Source organism: Solanum dulcamara, chromosome 8, assembly GCF_947179165.1.
Source record: "Solanum dulcamara chromosome 8, daSolDulc1.2, whole genome shotgun sequence".
NCBI lineage: Eukaryota > Viridiplantae > Streptophyta > Magnoliopsida > Solanales > Solanaceae > Solanum > Solanum dulcamara.
Genome location: NC_077244.1, coordinates 14467434 through 14481526, shown reverse-complemented (window position 1 = coordinate 14481526; position 14093 = coordinate 14467434). Strand labels below are relative to the sequence as shown.

Below are 14093 nucleotides of genomic sequence, written 5' to 3'. Positions count from 1 at the left end.
GAGAAGTCCATTCCATTATTTTTTTCTTGAAGATTTTTGTTTAAGGGTTCTAGAGTCTCATTCTCTGTTCTCAAAGCTGAATAGTCATCCAACATTTGTTCTTTTGCAACATATGTTGCATGGTATGCATCTATGAGAACACTAGATAAAGATTCTAGTTTTCTTTTGGAATAGAGATGAAGATTTTCTTTGATTTGGTGAAAGCTTACCTTGGACTGTTTGTCGTCCTCTTCATCTTGTTCTGAATTTGTTCCAGCCATTAGTGCCAGGATTTTATCTTTTGACTAATATTGGTTCTTCTCACTATTTGACTCTACAATTGCCACTAGTGCTATGAAGTCGTACTTTCTTTCTCCTTTGATTGCCAGTAATGACTGATTTTGAGCTTCAGTCCCATTAGACTCTTCTCCAGAAGAATTTTCCATTGCTGCAAAAGTTTTCTTCATGGTCAGGTCAGCCTCTTTATTGGTCATTCTTCAATTTGTAAGGATGTATTAATCACTTCTGACTTCCTTAGTTCTTTCAGAGTTATTGTTTTTGTACTCCAAAGCCCATAATAGACAAAATTTGATGAAGTGATCTGGACTTCCACAATTGTGACATGGTTGCTCTCTCAGGTTTTTATCAGTGGTTCTCTGAGGTTTTCTCATTTGATTTGTTTGTCATTTTCTCATCATTCTTTGAAACCTTTTTGTCATCAGTGCAATATTCTTTTCTTCAAAGTCATCTTTTTCTGTTTCTTTAAGGACCAGGTTCTTATCTTTCATCTTGCCTCTTATTTCTTTATCTTGGTTCTTCTTTGATTTATAGGTCAGCAGACTCCCAATGATTTCATCCATCATCTTAGTGTTGAGATCACTTTCTTTAGTAATCGCTTCTACCTTACTTTTCCATGATTCAGGAAGAATACTCAAGAGTTTCCTAATAGCTTTTCCAGTTAGAATCACTTCTCCTAGAGAGTAGATTTCATTGATTATGGAAGTGAACCTGGTGTGCATATCTTGAATTGTTTCTCCATCCATCATTCTGAACAGTTCATATTGTCGATTCAGATTATCGATCTTAGATTTGTTGACTTGATTTGTTCCCTCGTGAGCAATTCGCAAAGTGTCCTATAATGCTTTTGCATCTTGACATACAGAGACTCTGTTGTACTAATCTGGACCTATTTCACAATTTAAGATTTTCTTAGCTTTTGCGTTGTTTTGAATAGCCCATTTATCTTCCGCATTCCACTCCATTTTGTCCTTTGGTACCTGTGTTGTTCCATCTGTTCCAGTCTTTATAGAAATAGTTTGTCCGTCGAGGATAATATTCTAGAGATCTGTACTATCTCAAATCAAGTGATCCATCATTCTGTTTTTTCACAACCCGTAGTTTTTTCCATTGAATAGTGGAGGCCTTGTCTGTGATTGCCATTCTTGTGCAGTAGGTGGTGCAGCCATTGATCCTTTTCAAGATTTGAATCTTTGAGTGAAAAGACCCGCTCTGATACCAATTGTAGAAACCTATACCACCTAAAAATTTCAAGAACCAAGTTCTTGAACGATGAATACGAACATAAACAATAAACACAAGACACAAAATTTATTGTGGAAAACTTCCTTGCTCAAAGGAAGAAAAACCACAACCTACACCTCGTAGAATTCCACCAAACTTCACTAACATTCAAAGAGCGGTTTTAGATTATAACTCAATAATCAAGGAACTAACTCAAGTACCTAAACTCTAACGATTAACTATAATCGCAACTTAAACTCTCCAAGAAGTCAAACCTACTTCTTGTTACAAGCCTCACTTTCTACCTTAGAAAATTATAACTCAATAATATTTCTCAGTAGAGTTCAAACACATGAATTAACTTTCAAAAAGAAAACCAAACTCTAGTTCTTTTTTCTTCAATGTTTTGCTCTTGGAACTCTGCCTTGCCTTTTGCTTGAGAAATTCAATTTCAAATTTGCAAAGCCTGAAATCCTTTGTGTGACATTTTCCTTTTATAGCATTGATTTTGAAGATCTAGTTGAGTTCTTCAAGGAAAGTACAACTTTAATTTTATTGTTTTTCCTTGTAGGAGTCTTATTGTGCCTTCTTTCCTTATTTCTGTATTTTTGACTCGTATAAGGATTTGTCTTGTGCCATCTTTCCTTATTTCTGCGTTTTTGACTCGTATAAGGATTTGTCCAGTTTCTCACGTCTACCTACTGCACCATCCAGCAAGTGAATCTGGTTCTCATTTGTCATTATCAAAACCTGCTTGAATGTTATTAACACTTAGTATATACGGGGTCCTAATTGCATGACTAGAACTCGCCCGGAGAATGAGAATCAAAAGACAAAATCTACAGCGATTGTCAACTCGATGTGAGGAAAATTGATAGGTCAAAAATACAAGAATGCAAGCCTATATTATATGAGAAGTTTGAATAAGTCGCAGAGGAAAACAATCAAGAGCAAGCAATCAAAAATACAAGAATGCAAGCCTATATTACAGTAACCGACACTTTTTGTGCAAGAAAACAAAGAGAATAATGGTGTAAAAAATATTTATAAAATCTACTGGTCACATAAAAGGTAGGTAACTCTATTTAATAAAAAGTTCATCGTTAACATACCATAAATGATAAGTAACTTGATATATTAGGGGGAGGATTGCTTAGAATTTCATAAAAATGCAACAATGGAAGGTTTAAGTGTATATATATTACACGAAGATGAATGTCATTTTGCATGTTTTTTAAAGATGAAACTTAATTCTCTTTCTAGCGGTTTAAGGCAATTGATAACACGGCGGCTAGTACAAACCAACCTAAAAAGAAATATCCCACCAATATTGTTGGTTCCACATCCTCTGGTTCCTGCAATTGTGTATACATGACAATTAAAAAAACGCTAACTATTAATAATTATTTTCTCGCTAGCTGATGGGGATAACTTATAACTTATTCATAAAGAGTGGAACATAGTCGAATAGTATTTCCTCTGTTACTATTTATGTTTTTTGTTATTTTTAATTCAAATTAGGTAAATTTTGATTAATATTCTCAAATATATCTTTTTTATCATATGGACATGAGATAAATAAAATTTATATATTTTTCATATAGTTTTTGAATATTTAAATTTTAATTTTAAAATATTAAATTGATATAACCTAACTTAGCTGAAAAAATTAAGAGTTCAATGTCAAAAACCAGATCTAAACTATTCCTTACTATTGGGATTGTGAGAAACACACCTAAATTATCATTCATTAGTTAGGTGTGTTTCTCAAACTTATGGGTGATATTTTATATGTGTTTGTCACACTTCCAATAGTTTAGGTGTAAAATTTTAAAAAAAAATATTTTAGATGTGTTTTAAACACTTCACTTAAAAATTAATCAAATTAAATTTTAAAAATGAAACATATCGCTTAAATTAAAACGGAGGAACTAACTGATTCCCATAAATATCGAAACACTCTTCCATGTACGTATACATCTTTTATTTCAATTTTCAACAAAAGAAAGTAATTTTTTTAAATAATAATTATTAATTGAACGAAAGAAAAATTAATTAAGTAATTAGTACCTGTGGAGGAGGAGTTCCGGTAGACGGTGGAGTTGGATCAACCTCAAATGGCCACTTGTAATCATCCGGTGCCTCACTCCTTACCAAACTCCAATCATACAGCCTTCTCTCCTCTGGTGTAGACAAAAGTGAATATGATTCCTATATATGTCAAAAAAAATTAAAAAAGATACAATAAAAAGGAAAAAATCATCTCTAAAACTTTCTCAATTAATAAAAATGAAATGAAACTAATACTTTTAGGAGCTCAAGCTTCTCGTTAAGCTCTTCTTCTACCAATCCCTCATTCATAATTTCTTCAACCTTCTTCTTGTACGCTACTGGTACCTATATATAATATATTGTACCAATACAAGTCAAACACTAAGAAAATACATCAAACGAACCAGGTTTTTTTAATTTCTTTTTCTAGCTGACTGTGGGAATTAATTAATGGGTGAACAACATAGAAAAACAAAACTAAAGAGAGGTAGTGTTGACCTCAGTATATGAACATTTTCTTGAAAGTCCTAATCTTCCATAGTGATCTACATCTGTTATTGCTGCACTCTAAAAAGAAACTTATTAGTCAAAAAAATCATAGTCATTAAGGTGAACGAATCAACTTTAAGATTTTCGAGAGCCATGTCACTCGTGTGACTAAGGAATAACTATTGTTCTTTCCATACCAACTTATATGAGATAGTTCAAATTTCAAAAGTCAGATTCTTTATTTCAATGGTGCATAAAACACAACCTTTTAAGATTTTTATAAAATGATTTACATAATTAGAAATAATATAAGAAGTATTATAAGTCATAAGAATTAACAATGAACATACAAATAAGTGCTCATAATAAGAAAAATCAATCCTCTCGGCGCACGGTAGTGTATCCTGCTAACATGTGCCTACTGATTAGAAATGACATTGAGGAGGAAGAAGAAGGAACTCGTCAAGTTGGGGGAGACACCTAAAGGATTGGGGTATGTAGATCTCGAATGTCAAGCAGGAACTAAGGCGAAAGTATGTCAACAAGCAATGGAACAGTGACCTCCATTACCTTTAAGGGAGGTCACACCAAACACCAATGGAACAGTGACTGGAGATAGATCTAATAATGCGAAGAAAGGGATGGCTGAAAAGAGTGAGCTAGAGGTGCAGGTAGATGAAAATGAAGAAAGCATCGAGGTAGTGAATAAACCTGCACAAAGGAAGCTAGAGATGACGGAGGAACCCAAGCTAAAATGGGCTAACTTCTTCAATATGAATAGATTATCAGCTAGAGGTATGGGACTTAGTTATGTTGCTCCGATTATGAAGAATGGGGAAAAGATTATAGAGCTAAATAAAGAGGAGGTGGATAGAGATACAGAGGAATGGAAGCAAGCACTGATTCTATATGTTGTGGAAGTTTCGCCTACCATAGCTGTGATGAAAAGGTACATTGCTCATCATGTGAATACTGTAAGCAAGCCAAAAATATACTATCACAATGACGGTTATTTCCTCGCTTGATTTGCAAGTTTGGATGATAGGAATGAATTTCTCTACTCAGGGCCTCATATGATGAATAATCGACCTATCATCGTGAAGGTATGGAGTTCTGATTTTGACTTTAGCAAAGAAGTTGTGCTGACTGTGCCTATTTGGGTGAAATACCCAAATCTGCCTTTAAATTGTTGGAATATGGATTCTTTGAGCCGCATTAGTAGTGGATTAGGAGTGCCTTTATATGCTGATGAATGTACTATTAAAGTGGATTGAATATCATTTGCTCGTGTACTTATTGAAATGGATGTTGCTAGAGAACTACTAAAGAAGTTAAAGGTTGAAGATCCTAACGGTAGGGTGTTTGAACAAACTGTGTAGTATGAGTGGGTACTAGAGTATTGTGAGAAGTGTATGCAAGTGGGACATAAATGTCAAGCTAGGGAGGGAATTAGACCACCAGTACCAGTACGAAAAGTGAGCAAATGAATACAAAAATCTGAGAATAATAAAGGAGAGAAAGGGATACAGGAAAGGAATGGGCAGAAAAAGGTGTCTACAGAAGAACAATGAAAGTAGGTACCATCAAAGTTGACAGACAAGGCTAACCCAAAACAGCAAACTAGTGTACAACTTCAAAATAATTTTGACCAACAAAGAGTGTATGAGTTTGGGTCTACAAGTGGTGTAGAAGAGCAAGGTGTGGTGGGGGTAGGGATAGAACTAACTGGTAATGAATTTGAAGTTAGTTACCTGGAACACTAGAGGCATAAATAAACTTCATAAATAGAAGGAACTAAAGCTGTTTATGAAGGAGAATAAGGTTGGTATTATAGCAGTTTTAGATATAAAGTCAAAGTAGAGATGGCTAGTAAAGTGATACAAAAACTAGCTCCATGATGTAAATATGAAGACAATTATGATTTCACTGATAAGGGTAGAATTTTGGGTGATTTGGGATCCTCACTATGTGGAGTACATTGTTGGAAGGAAATTTGACCAATATATTCAAGTAAATGTTAAAGTTAAAGGTAATAGTTTGCAGTTTGTATTTGTGGCAATCTATGGTTTGCATACAATACATGATAGGCAGGATATGTGGAAAGATTTGATAGACATGGATGGTAATATTAAGGAGCTTATGTTGTGTATAGGGCATTATAATGCAGTATTACAGGCTGAAGATAGGCCAAAAGGTCGACCAGTGCAGGATATGAAAGTCAAAGATTTTAATGACTTTCTGATTGATGCAGAACTGACTGAATTGAAAACAGTTGGGGGTACTTATACCTGGACTAATGATCATACTTGCATCAAAATAGATATGGATATAGTAAATGCAGAGTGGCTACTACATATGCCTGTCATGGAGGTTAAAATTTTGAGACCAGGGATATCATATCATTCTCCTCTGAGTATAAATTTGGATATATAATTATTGTAACAATGCAATAAGAACTTTCAAATTTTTTAATGAGATAAGTGTCAAAAACACACCTGAACTATCCTTTTTTTTTAGTTTCATACCTAAACTGTTGGGAATGTGAGTTTTATACATAAATTATCACTTATTAGTTTGAAAAACGCATATCTCTCTTTTGTTCCACTTTCATCATGATGTGTGTACTACACTCTCTCTTTCATTTAAAAACAATTATCACATTACACTTCACATGAATAAAACATTCCATCTTAACAAAAATTAAAATAGAATTAGTTAAAATTAAGATTAAAATATTACTATCTCCCGTTCAAAAAAAATTATAAAATAAAATATAAATATTTTTCTTACCTCACTCCACCACTTTCTCTCACCATATTCCACACCCCCCCTAATTTTATTTTATTTTTATTTATTAAATTTCTTTTATAACATTTTTGAAAAAAGATTCTTACTTCATTTGCCTTGGTGATGGATGGATTGACGTGATAAATTCAAGGTGAGGTGCCATGGTGTATGCTTTTTGTGGACGACATAGTCCTGATCAATGAGACTCATAGCAGAGTTAACGTTAAGCTGGAGGATTTGAGACATTCCTTGAGTCTAAAGGTTTAAGTTGAGTAGGACCAAGACAGAGTACTTAGAGTGCAAGTTCAGTGAGACACCTCAGGAGGTTGGCGCGGAAGTTAGGCTTGGTGATCCTGTCATCCAAAAGAAAAGTAGCTTCAAGTACCTTGGGTCTATCATGCAAGGCAGCGGAGATATTGACGACGATGTCACATATCGTACTGGGAAAGAGTGGATGAAATGGAGGCTCGCTTTCGGTGTGCTATGCGACAAGAATGTGCCACCACAACTTAAGGGCAAGTTCTACAAAGTGGTGGTTAGATCGGCTATATTATATGGAGCGGAGTGTTGGACAGTTAAGGTCTCTCACGTTCAAAATATGAAAGTAGCCGAGATGAGAATGTTGAGATGGATTTTTGGGCATACCAGGAGCGATAGGATTAGAAATGAGGCTATTTGGGACAAGGTAGGAGTTGCGACACCCCGGAATTTGTTTTTCGCAAAGACTCGAACATTTCTTCACGTGTGGGTAGACTCGGACCGGAGGACTTTTAATTCTACACATGAGTTAGGATTAATTCCTAAGTATTTGAAGTGTTTTATATGTGTTTAGGGGTCATAAGGGATCTCTAACACCAAGTCGAGTCCAAAGAACTCCAATAGATTAAGTTTTCGGACGAGTTAGTATAAGGGTCAACTTAAAACGACCATATCTCCTAGGATATAAAGAACTGGGTGGCCCACTACCTACCAAATTAAAGGTCTTTGAGTCTTCTTTCCAACGCCACTAAGATTGAAATTTTTGGAGTTCGGAATCAAACGTTATGGCCATTTTAATACAGACTAGTACTGTAGGAATTTCAGGCCTGGGAGAAATTTGGGCTTGGCGCTCCAGTGGCACCTGACGCCACTGTAGCGCCAGAAAACAGCCTCAGTAGTTTGGGGCTTAGCGCGACGCACCACTATTAGATGTGCAGGGTTTTAAGCCTATTTTGGCTTGGCGCTGCAGTGGCGCGACGCGCCACTATAGCGCCAGCTAGGTTTTTGCCCAATTTTTCAGATTTTTGAAGAGGGGCAACTTGGACTTTTCCCTAATTATATATACCCTATCCTTGAACGTTTTGGGAGCATTTTTCAGTCCTTCCTCTCTCTAAAAAGCCCTAAAATTTTCCCTCTCTTCTTCTTCTTCTTCTTCTCCAAATCCTTCTCCAACAAAGATTGCCTTCAAGAGCTTCAAGAATTCAAGCCTTCCATTAAATACCTAACATCAAGGTTTCTTCAAAGTCTTCAAACAAGGTATGTAAGGCTAACCTAAAATATGGATTGAGTTCTTCCATATGCCCATAGATGTGTTGGTTAGGAGTTGTGAAAGAGTTGCACCTTCTAGAAAGGTTTTCTTGAAAGTTTTCCGTGAACTATGGAATGTTTTTAGATACAAATGGTTGATTGATGATTTTAATGACTTGAGTTACTAAATAGTTATTTTTCATATTATTAACTACAAATGTATCTTTGTATATAGATTTATAGGTATTGACGATATTCTTGAGTTGAGTTTTGTTGAGAGTATGGGTTCATGTTTCATTCACATGAACCCAAGATGAGATTTCTTGTCATAAATGTCTTGAGGTTGAGATGGATAGTTGTGTGTATATATGTATTGATTGGAATGAAAAGAATGAATTGGTTAGTTAAGAATGTTCCTTTGCTTCTATAAAATTAACATAGGACAAAAATAAGGATTTTGGAGTAGATGTTTGATGATTGATGTGATGATGATACTTGACAATGATGTGATGATAATGTTTGATGATGATGTAAATGATAATATATAATGATGATGTGATGATGATTTTTTGATGACGATGTGAGTGATGACGTGAATGGTGCTTATTTAATATGTGTAAAATGATTGATGAAGAGGTATATTGATGAGGATGTTATGTGATGGAGCGGATTGCAGTCTAATGTGATTATGTGATATGTGATTTGCATAATCTGAGTTGATTGGAGTCTTATGAGTATTTTGAAAATAAAGGATCTTTTGAGAAGGAGTTTTAAATAAATAATTTGTGAGCATTTTTGCATAAACTATTTATACACTATTTTTGAGTTTAATAAATGATTATTTTCATCTATGATTTAAAAAGAGTTTAAGCATGAGTTGAGTTTGAGGAGTCTTTTAATTATTTTGAACACGAGTATTTTGATTATAAATGAGTTGAGCATTTTTACTTGTTAATATGTCTTATTGATCTCTTTAACCATGTCATTATGTTGCATAAGTCAATTTTCTTGAATGTGTTATTCCACTTGAGTTGTTGGGCTAAAAGCCATAGAGTTGTTGGGCTAAAAGCCATAGAGTTGTGATGAGTCTTGAGGAGATGTCATAAATGCTTATCTAAATGAGGCTTGATTGAGTTGATTTGAGAATGGAATTGACGAGTGGACAAAGTCCTAAATGAGACTTGCCATTATGACTTAATTGAGTTGAAATGAGAACAGAGTTGATGAGTTGGCAATGTCCCACATGAAACTGGCCGTGCGGGCTTGTTTGAGATGATTGGAGGGAGTCTTATGAGCATGGAGTCATGGGAGGAGTATCGAGAACCGAAGCGGGTAAGAGTATAGTCCATACTCGAACCCCAGAAAATACGCCGCCAACGTAGGTAGGAATGGAACCGTTAAAGTCGGATGCTTCCCATGGGATCGAACCGTTAAAGTCGGATGTTTCCCATTTTATTGTCCTGAAATGATAGGACTTGACTAATCAATGGTATCCATGATTAGGGAGGCGTTCATGCCCTGGCAAGGTATGGACGGACGTGGCAACAACGTCTGATTGTTGTACTATCACCGGCTCATAGGTGATGGTTGTCGGATAAGAGAAACTCTCATTTAGGTCTTGATAGTGCTCCGAGTCAGTTGAGTTGAGTGGTTTACGAGTTGGTCCTATCTAAACTATTTCTTGTTAGACTTAGGGCATTTGAGTGAGTTGCTATATGCTTATGAGTTAGTCTTGTCTAAACTATTTCTTGTTAGACTTAGGACACTTGAGTGAGTTGTTACATATTTATTGAGTTGAGTCCTTTGAGTTGATTATTGAGTTGAGGGTATATGATCGGGTTGGGTTAGATGAGTTGTGATTGGATTGTGCATGATTGGATGGATATATGATTCTATTGGATTAGATGATATGTGATTGACTTTGAGCTAACAGTATATGATCGAATTGGATTGAATAATTTGATTGAACGGTATTGTGTATGATTGGATTGGACTGTATGGTTTATGATTGGTCTTTGTCTAAAAATGTATTATTACTTTAGACTTATGACGCCTTGTTGAGTCTCTCTTATCTTTCTGATTTGAGATATTTGGACCGCTGCTATTCTTCCTTGAGGTATGTTTCATTATGCCATATTACATACTCATACATTCCACGTACTGACGTCCATTTGGACCTGCATCGTTTCATGATGCAGAGATAGGTTTAAGAGATCGTCAATAGGAGCATCATTGGGGATCTATTTCACACTCAGCGTATTGGTGAGTCCTCCCCTACATTCGGAGGACACCGCTCATGTAATCTTGCTTCGAGTTAGCCTTTTCATTTTGAGTTGAGGTAGCCATGAACCTGTCATTGGCACCAATTAGATAGTAATGATAGAGGCTTCATAGACTAGATAGTAATGGATCGATTGAGTATTTCTTTCCTGAAATTATTCTTGTCAAACTATTTTTAATGAAAAATATTAGAGTTGATTTGTTGGCCCATGGCCTTTATTCTTTGAGTTAGATTAATGCTTTGAGTTGCCCACCGAATATTCCCTTTATATTTTTTTTCCACTGATTAAATGAAGGAACGGATGTGTGATCAGGATATGTGGTTCGCTTGGGAGCCAGAAATGGCTTTTGAGTGCCGGTTACATCTAGGGTACCCTCTCAGGGCTGACAGGAGTGACCTCGGTGTAAGACAAGATGCGAAAAATGCGAATGAGATGGTTTGGGCATGTAAAGAGGAGAGACATAGATGCCTCAGTGAGGAGGTGTGAGAGGTTAGACATGGATGGTTTCAGAAGAGGTAGGGGTAGGGGTAGGCCGAAGAAATATTGGGGAGAGATGATTAGACAGGACATGACGCAGTTACAGCTTACCGAGGACATGACCTTAGATAGAAGGGTATGAAGGACCTACAATTAGGGTAGAAGGCTAGTACATAGTCTCGTTATTCTTTCCTATTAGTAAGCGAATTAGCGCAGTATAATTTCTTTTGTGGAGGACTCAGATTAGGATAAAAGGCTAGGTGACTTATCCTTACACTATAGTAGTTGTAGTTCTGCTCATTGTTTATTGCCATTTGATTTCTGCATTGTATTGCTGTTTATAGGTGTGGGGCCGTTGTACTTTGATTATTTTATTTATTTATAGTAGTTAATGCCTCTTTCTTTCCGTACTATTCTACCATGACTTTCTCACTTTCGCTATTCCTTATTTTCATCTTGTTTTCGATATGTTTGTCCCTATCTGACCTTTTATCTTGTTTTCCTCTCTTGAGCCGAGGTTCTTTCGGAAATAGCCGCCCTACCTTTCAAGGTGGGGGTTAGGTCTACCTATACTCTACCTTCCCCAGACCCTACATGGTGGGATTATACTGAATTTGTTGTTGTTGTTGTTGTTGTTATTTGCCCCATCAAATAATAATTTAGATATTTTATTTATTTATTTAAAAAAATTCTACCCCACCTTAGCTAATTAAGAGCGAAAGCTTAGATGAAGTGGGTATAATTTTATTTTTTTAAAAAATAAAATTTAAAACATTTTTAGGAATGAGTGAGGGGAGGGGGTGAAGTATGAATTTTTTAAAAATATTTTATAAAGGAAATTTAAAAAAAATAAAAGGACGGGGATTGGGGGGGGGGTGGAGAAAGGTGGTGGAGTGCGTGAGCAAAATATTGTAAATTTTATGTTTTAAAAAACAATTTCTTTTTTAAAAAAGTAATTTCTTTTATAAAAAATAATTTTCTTTTTGGAATAAAAATACGTTAATCTTTAACTTTTAAATACTATTAATAGTTTATCTAATTTTTGTCAAAGTGAAATATTTTATACATGTGGAATATCATTTAGCAAAGTTTTAAAAAAAAATTGAGAGAATAGAGAGAGTGTATTACACACACCGCTGAGGTTCGTTTCTCAAACTAATAAGTGATAGTTTCAGAGGCGGATCTATGTTGGGTCCAGAGGGTTCATCCGAACCTCCTTCGTTAAAAAATTATACTGTATATATAAGATAATTTTTTTGATTTGCATGTATATATTTATCATTGAACCCCTTAAGCATAATCCAAAGGGCTTAGCTTAGTGGTAAAGGGGTTCAATTTTTCGCTCAGTCGTACCAGTTCGCATGTTCGAACCGTGCTTGATTTTTTTTTGAACCCCCTTGATAAAATTTATATCTCCGCCACTGGATAGTTTAGGTATGAAACTCACACTTGCAATAGTTTAGCTATGAAACTCAAAAAAAAGATAATTTGGTATATATTTGACATTTATTTCTTCTTTAATTGTATATCAGATCATTTAGATTTTATAAAATTAGTGCAGCATGCTTGGAAAGGAGACAGTGCAGGGGACATGAAGACTATATGGTGGAAGCTCAATTGAAGGGTAAGAAGAGTACATCATTGTTATACAGATTGACACTGGCAAACACTGTATATCATCTATGGAGGGAGCGTAACAATAGAATTTTTAAGCAGAAACATCAAGCTGCTAGTGCATTAACTAGACACATCATTCAGGAAGCACATGAGAGAGGTAGAAAGTATCCTAGAATAGCTACAAAACTGCATAGTTTAAACATGTATGTATAGACTAGGTAGCTGAAGTGGAGACTAAGCTTAGCAACTATGGTGCTTGTCCATACCTGCTGATTTCAGATTTGTATTGAATACTTGGTCAATAAAAATTTTTACTTATCAAAAAAAAAAAAGTGCTCATAATAAGTGAAATTGTACTGGAAAATGTGGTAATAACAATACTGAATTGGAAAAAGTATTTAGAGGATAAGTTGAATGGAAGAAATCACCTATGCCAAGAAGTGCTTTTTCAACATTAAGAGCAGAGATAATAGAAGGGGGTCCTGGTGGAATTTCAACAGGTGAGGTTTCGTCTGCGCCTATAGCTGCGGCTTCGCTGCTGGAGTTTCGAACTATTAAAACTAATTTTCTGCTCTGTTTCCCGCAACTAGTTGGAATAATAAAACAAGGAATATTGGAGGTAGCGTAATTGTGGGTTGTAATTGTTGGGAATTTTTGGCTGTAAATGTTGGGAGTTGTAGCCATTCTATCTTTTTCTTAGTTATTCTTGCATCTTTCTTTTCCTTCTTCACATTCTCTTACCAACAATTTAGATAAACGGATCGGCAATCCAGCGCCAATCATTTTGTGACCTCCTGGGTCTATTATTATATGCCATTATATATCTTAGTGGAATCACTATTGACAACAAAGTCGTTGTAGTATAGTGGTAAGTATTCCCGCCTGTCACGCGGGTGACCCGGGTTCGATCCCCGGCAACGGCGCATTTTTATTTATTTTATTTTCATTTTGGATCCTAATTCGTAAAGTGGAAGAGCCTTCCTTCCCATTACTGATTAACATTAAAAGCAAATTCGCGACACATATTTTTCTTATATAAATGAAAAAAAAACAAATATTACATCCCCTTATTTCAACTTTAGGTCAATTACGTTGACGAAAACATAATTTTGTTTAAAAATTCTTGTCATTTTAATTAGCTTTTTGTCTGATCAAACTAATTACAACACTATATGAATACTTTTACTCCAATAGTTTTCCAACTTGATATACCTTTGCAACCACCAGCATCCTCCCTAGCTATTTCATTCAACTGCTTGAACATTTTTGTCTCTTTATTTAGAGATATTTAATGTGGCCTATATATTAGGTGATTAATTAGTTTTATCTTTCAAATAAATTAAATGTCAGGTAATATCAACAATTCTTTTAGATTAAAGACGA

The 14093-nt window shown here is 35.2% G+C and overlaps 1 protein-coding gene and 1 non-coding gene across 2 annotated transcripts; one reads left to right on the top strand and one right to left on the bottom strand.

Moving 5' to 3' along the window:
• Nucleotides 1–2560: 2560 nt before the first annotated feature.
• LOC129900799 (NAD(P)H-quinone oxidoreductase subunit U, chloroplastic) lies at nucleotides 2561–13466 on the bottom strand. The gene is made up of 5 exons (XM_055975855.1): nucleotides 13139–13466; nucleotides 4051–4112; nucleotides 3808–3897; nucleotides 3571–3711; nucleotides 2561–2855 (listed from the first exon to the last, which is right to left on the bottom strand). Exons 1-5 carry the CDS (start codon nucleotides 13392–13394, stop codon nucleotides 2760–2762), a joined length of 645 nt encoding a protein of 214 aa, XP_055831830.1. The 5' UTR covers nucleotides 13395–13466; the 3' UTR covers nucleotides 2561–2759.
• Nucleotides 13467–13561: 95 nt separating this feature from the next.
• TRNAD-GUC (transfer RNA aspartic acid (anticodon GUC)) lies at nucleotides 13562–13633 on the top strand. The gene has a single exon. It is a non-coding gene; the product is annotated as a tRNA-Asp (tRNA).
• Nucleotides 13634–14093: the final 460 nt, after the last annotated feature.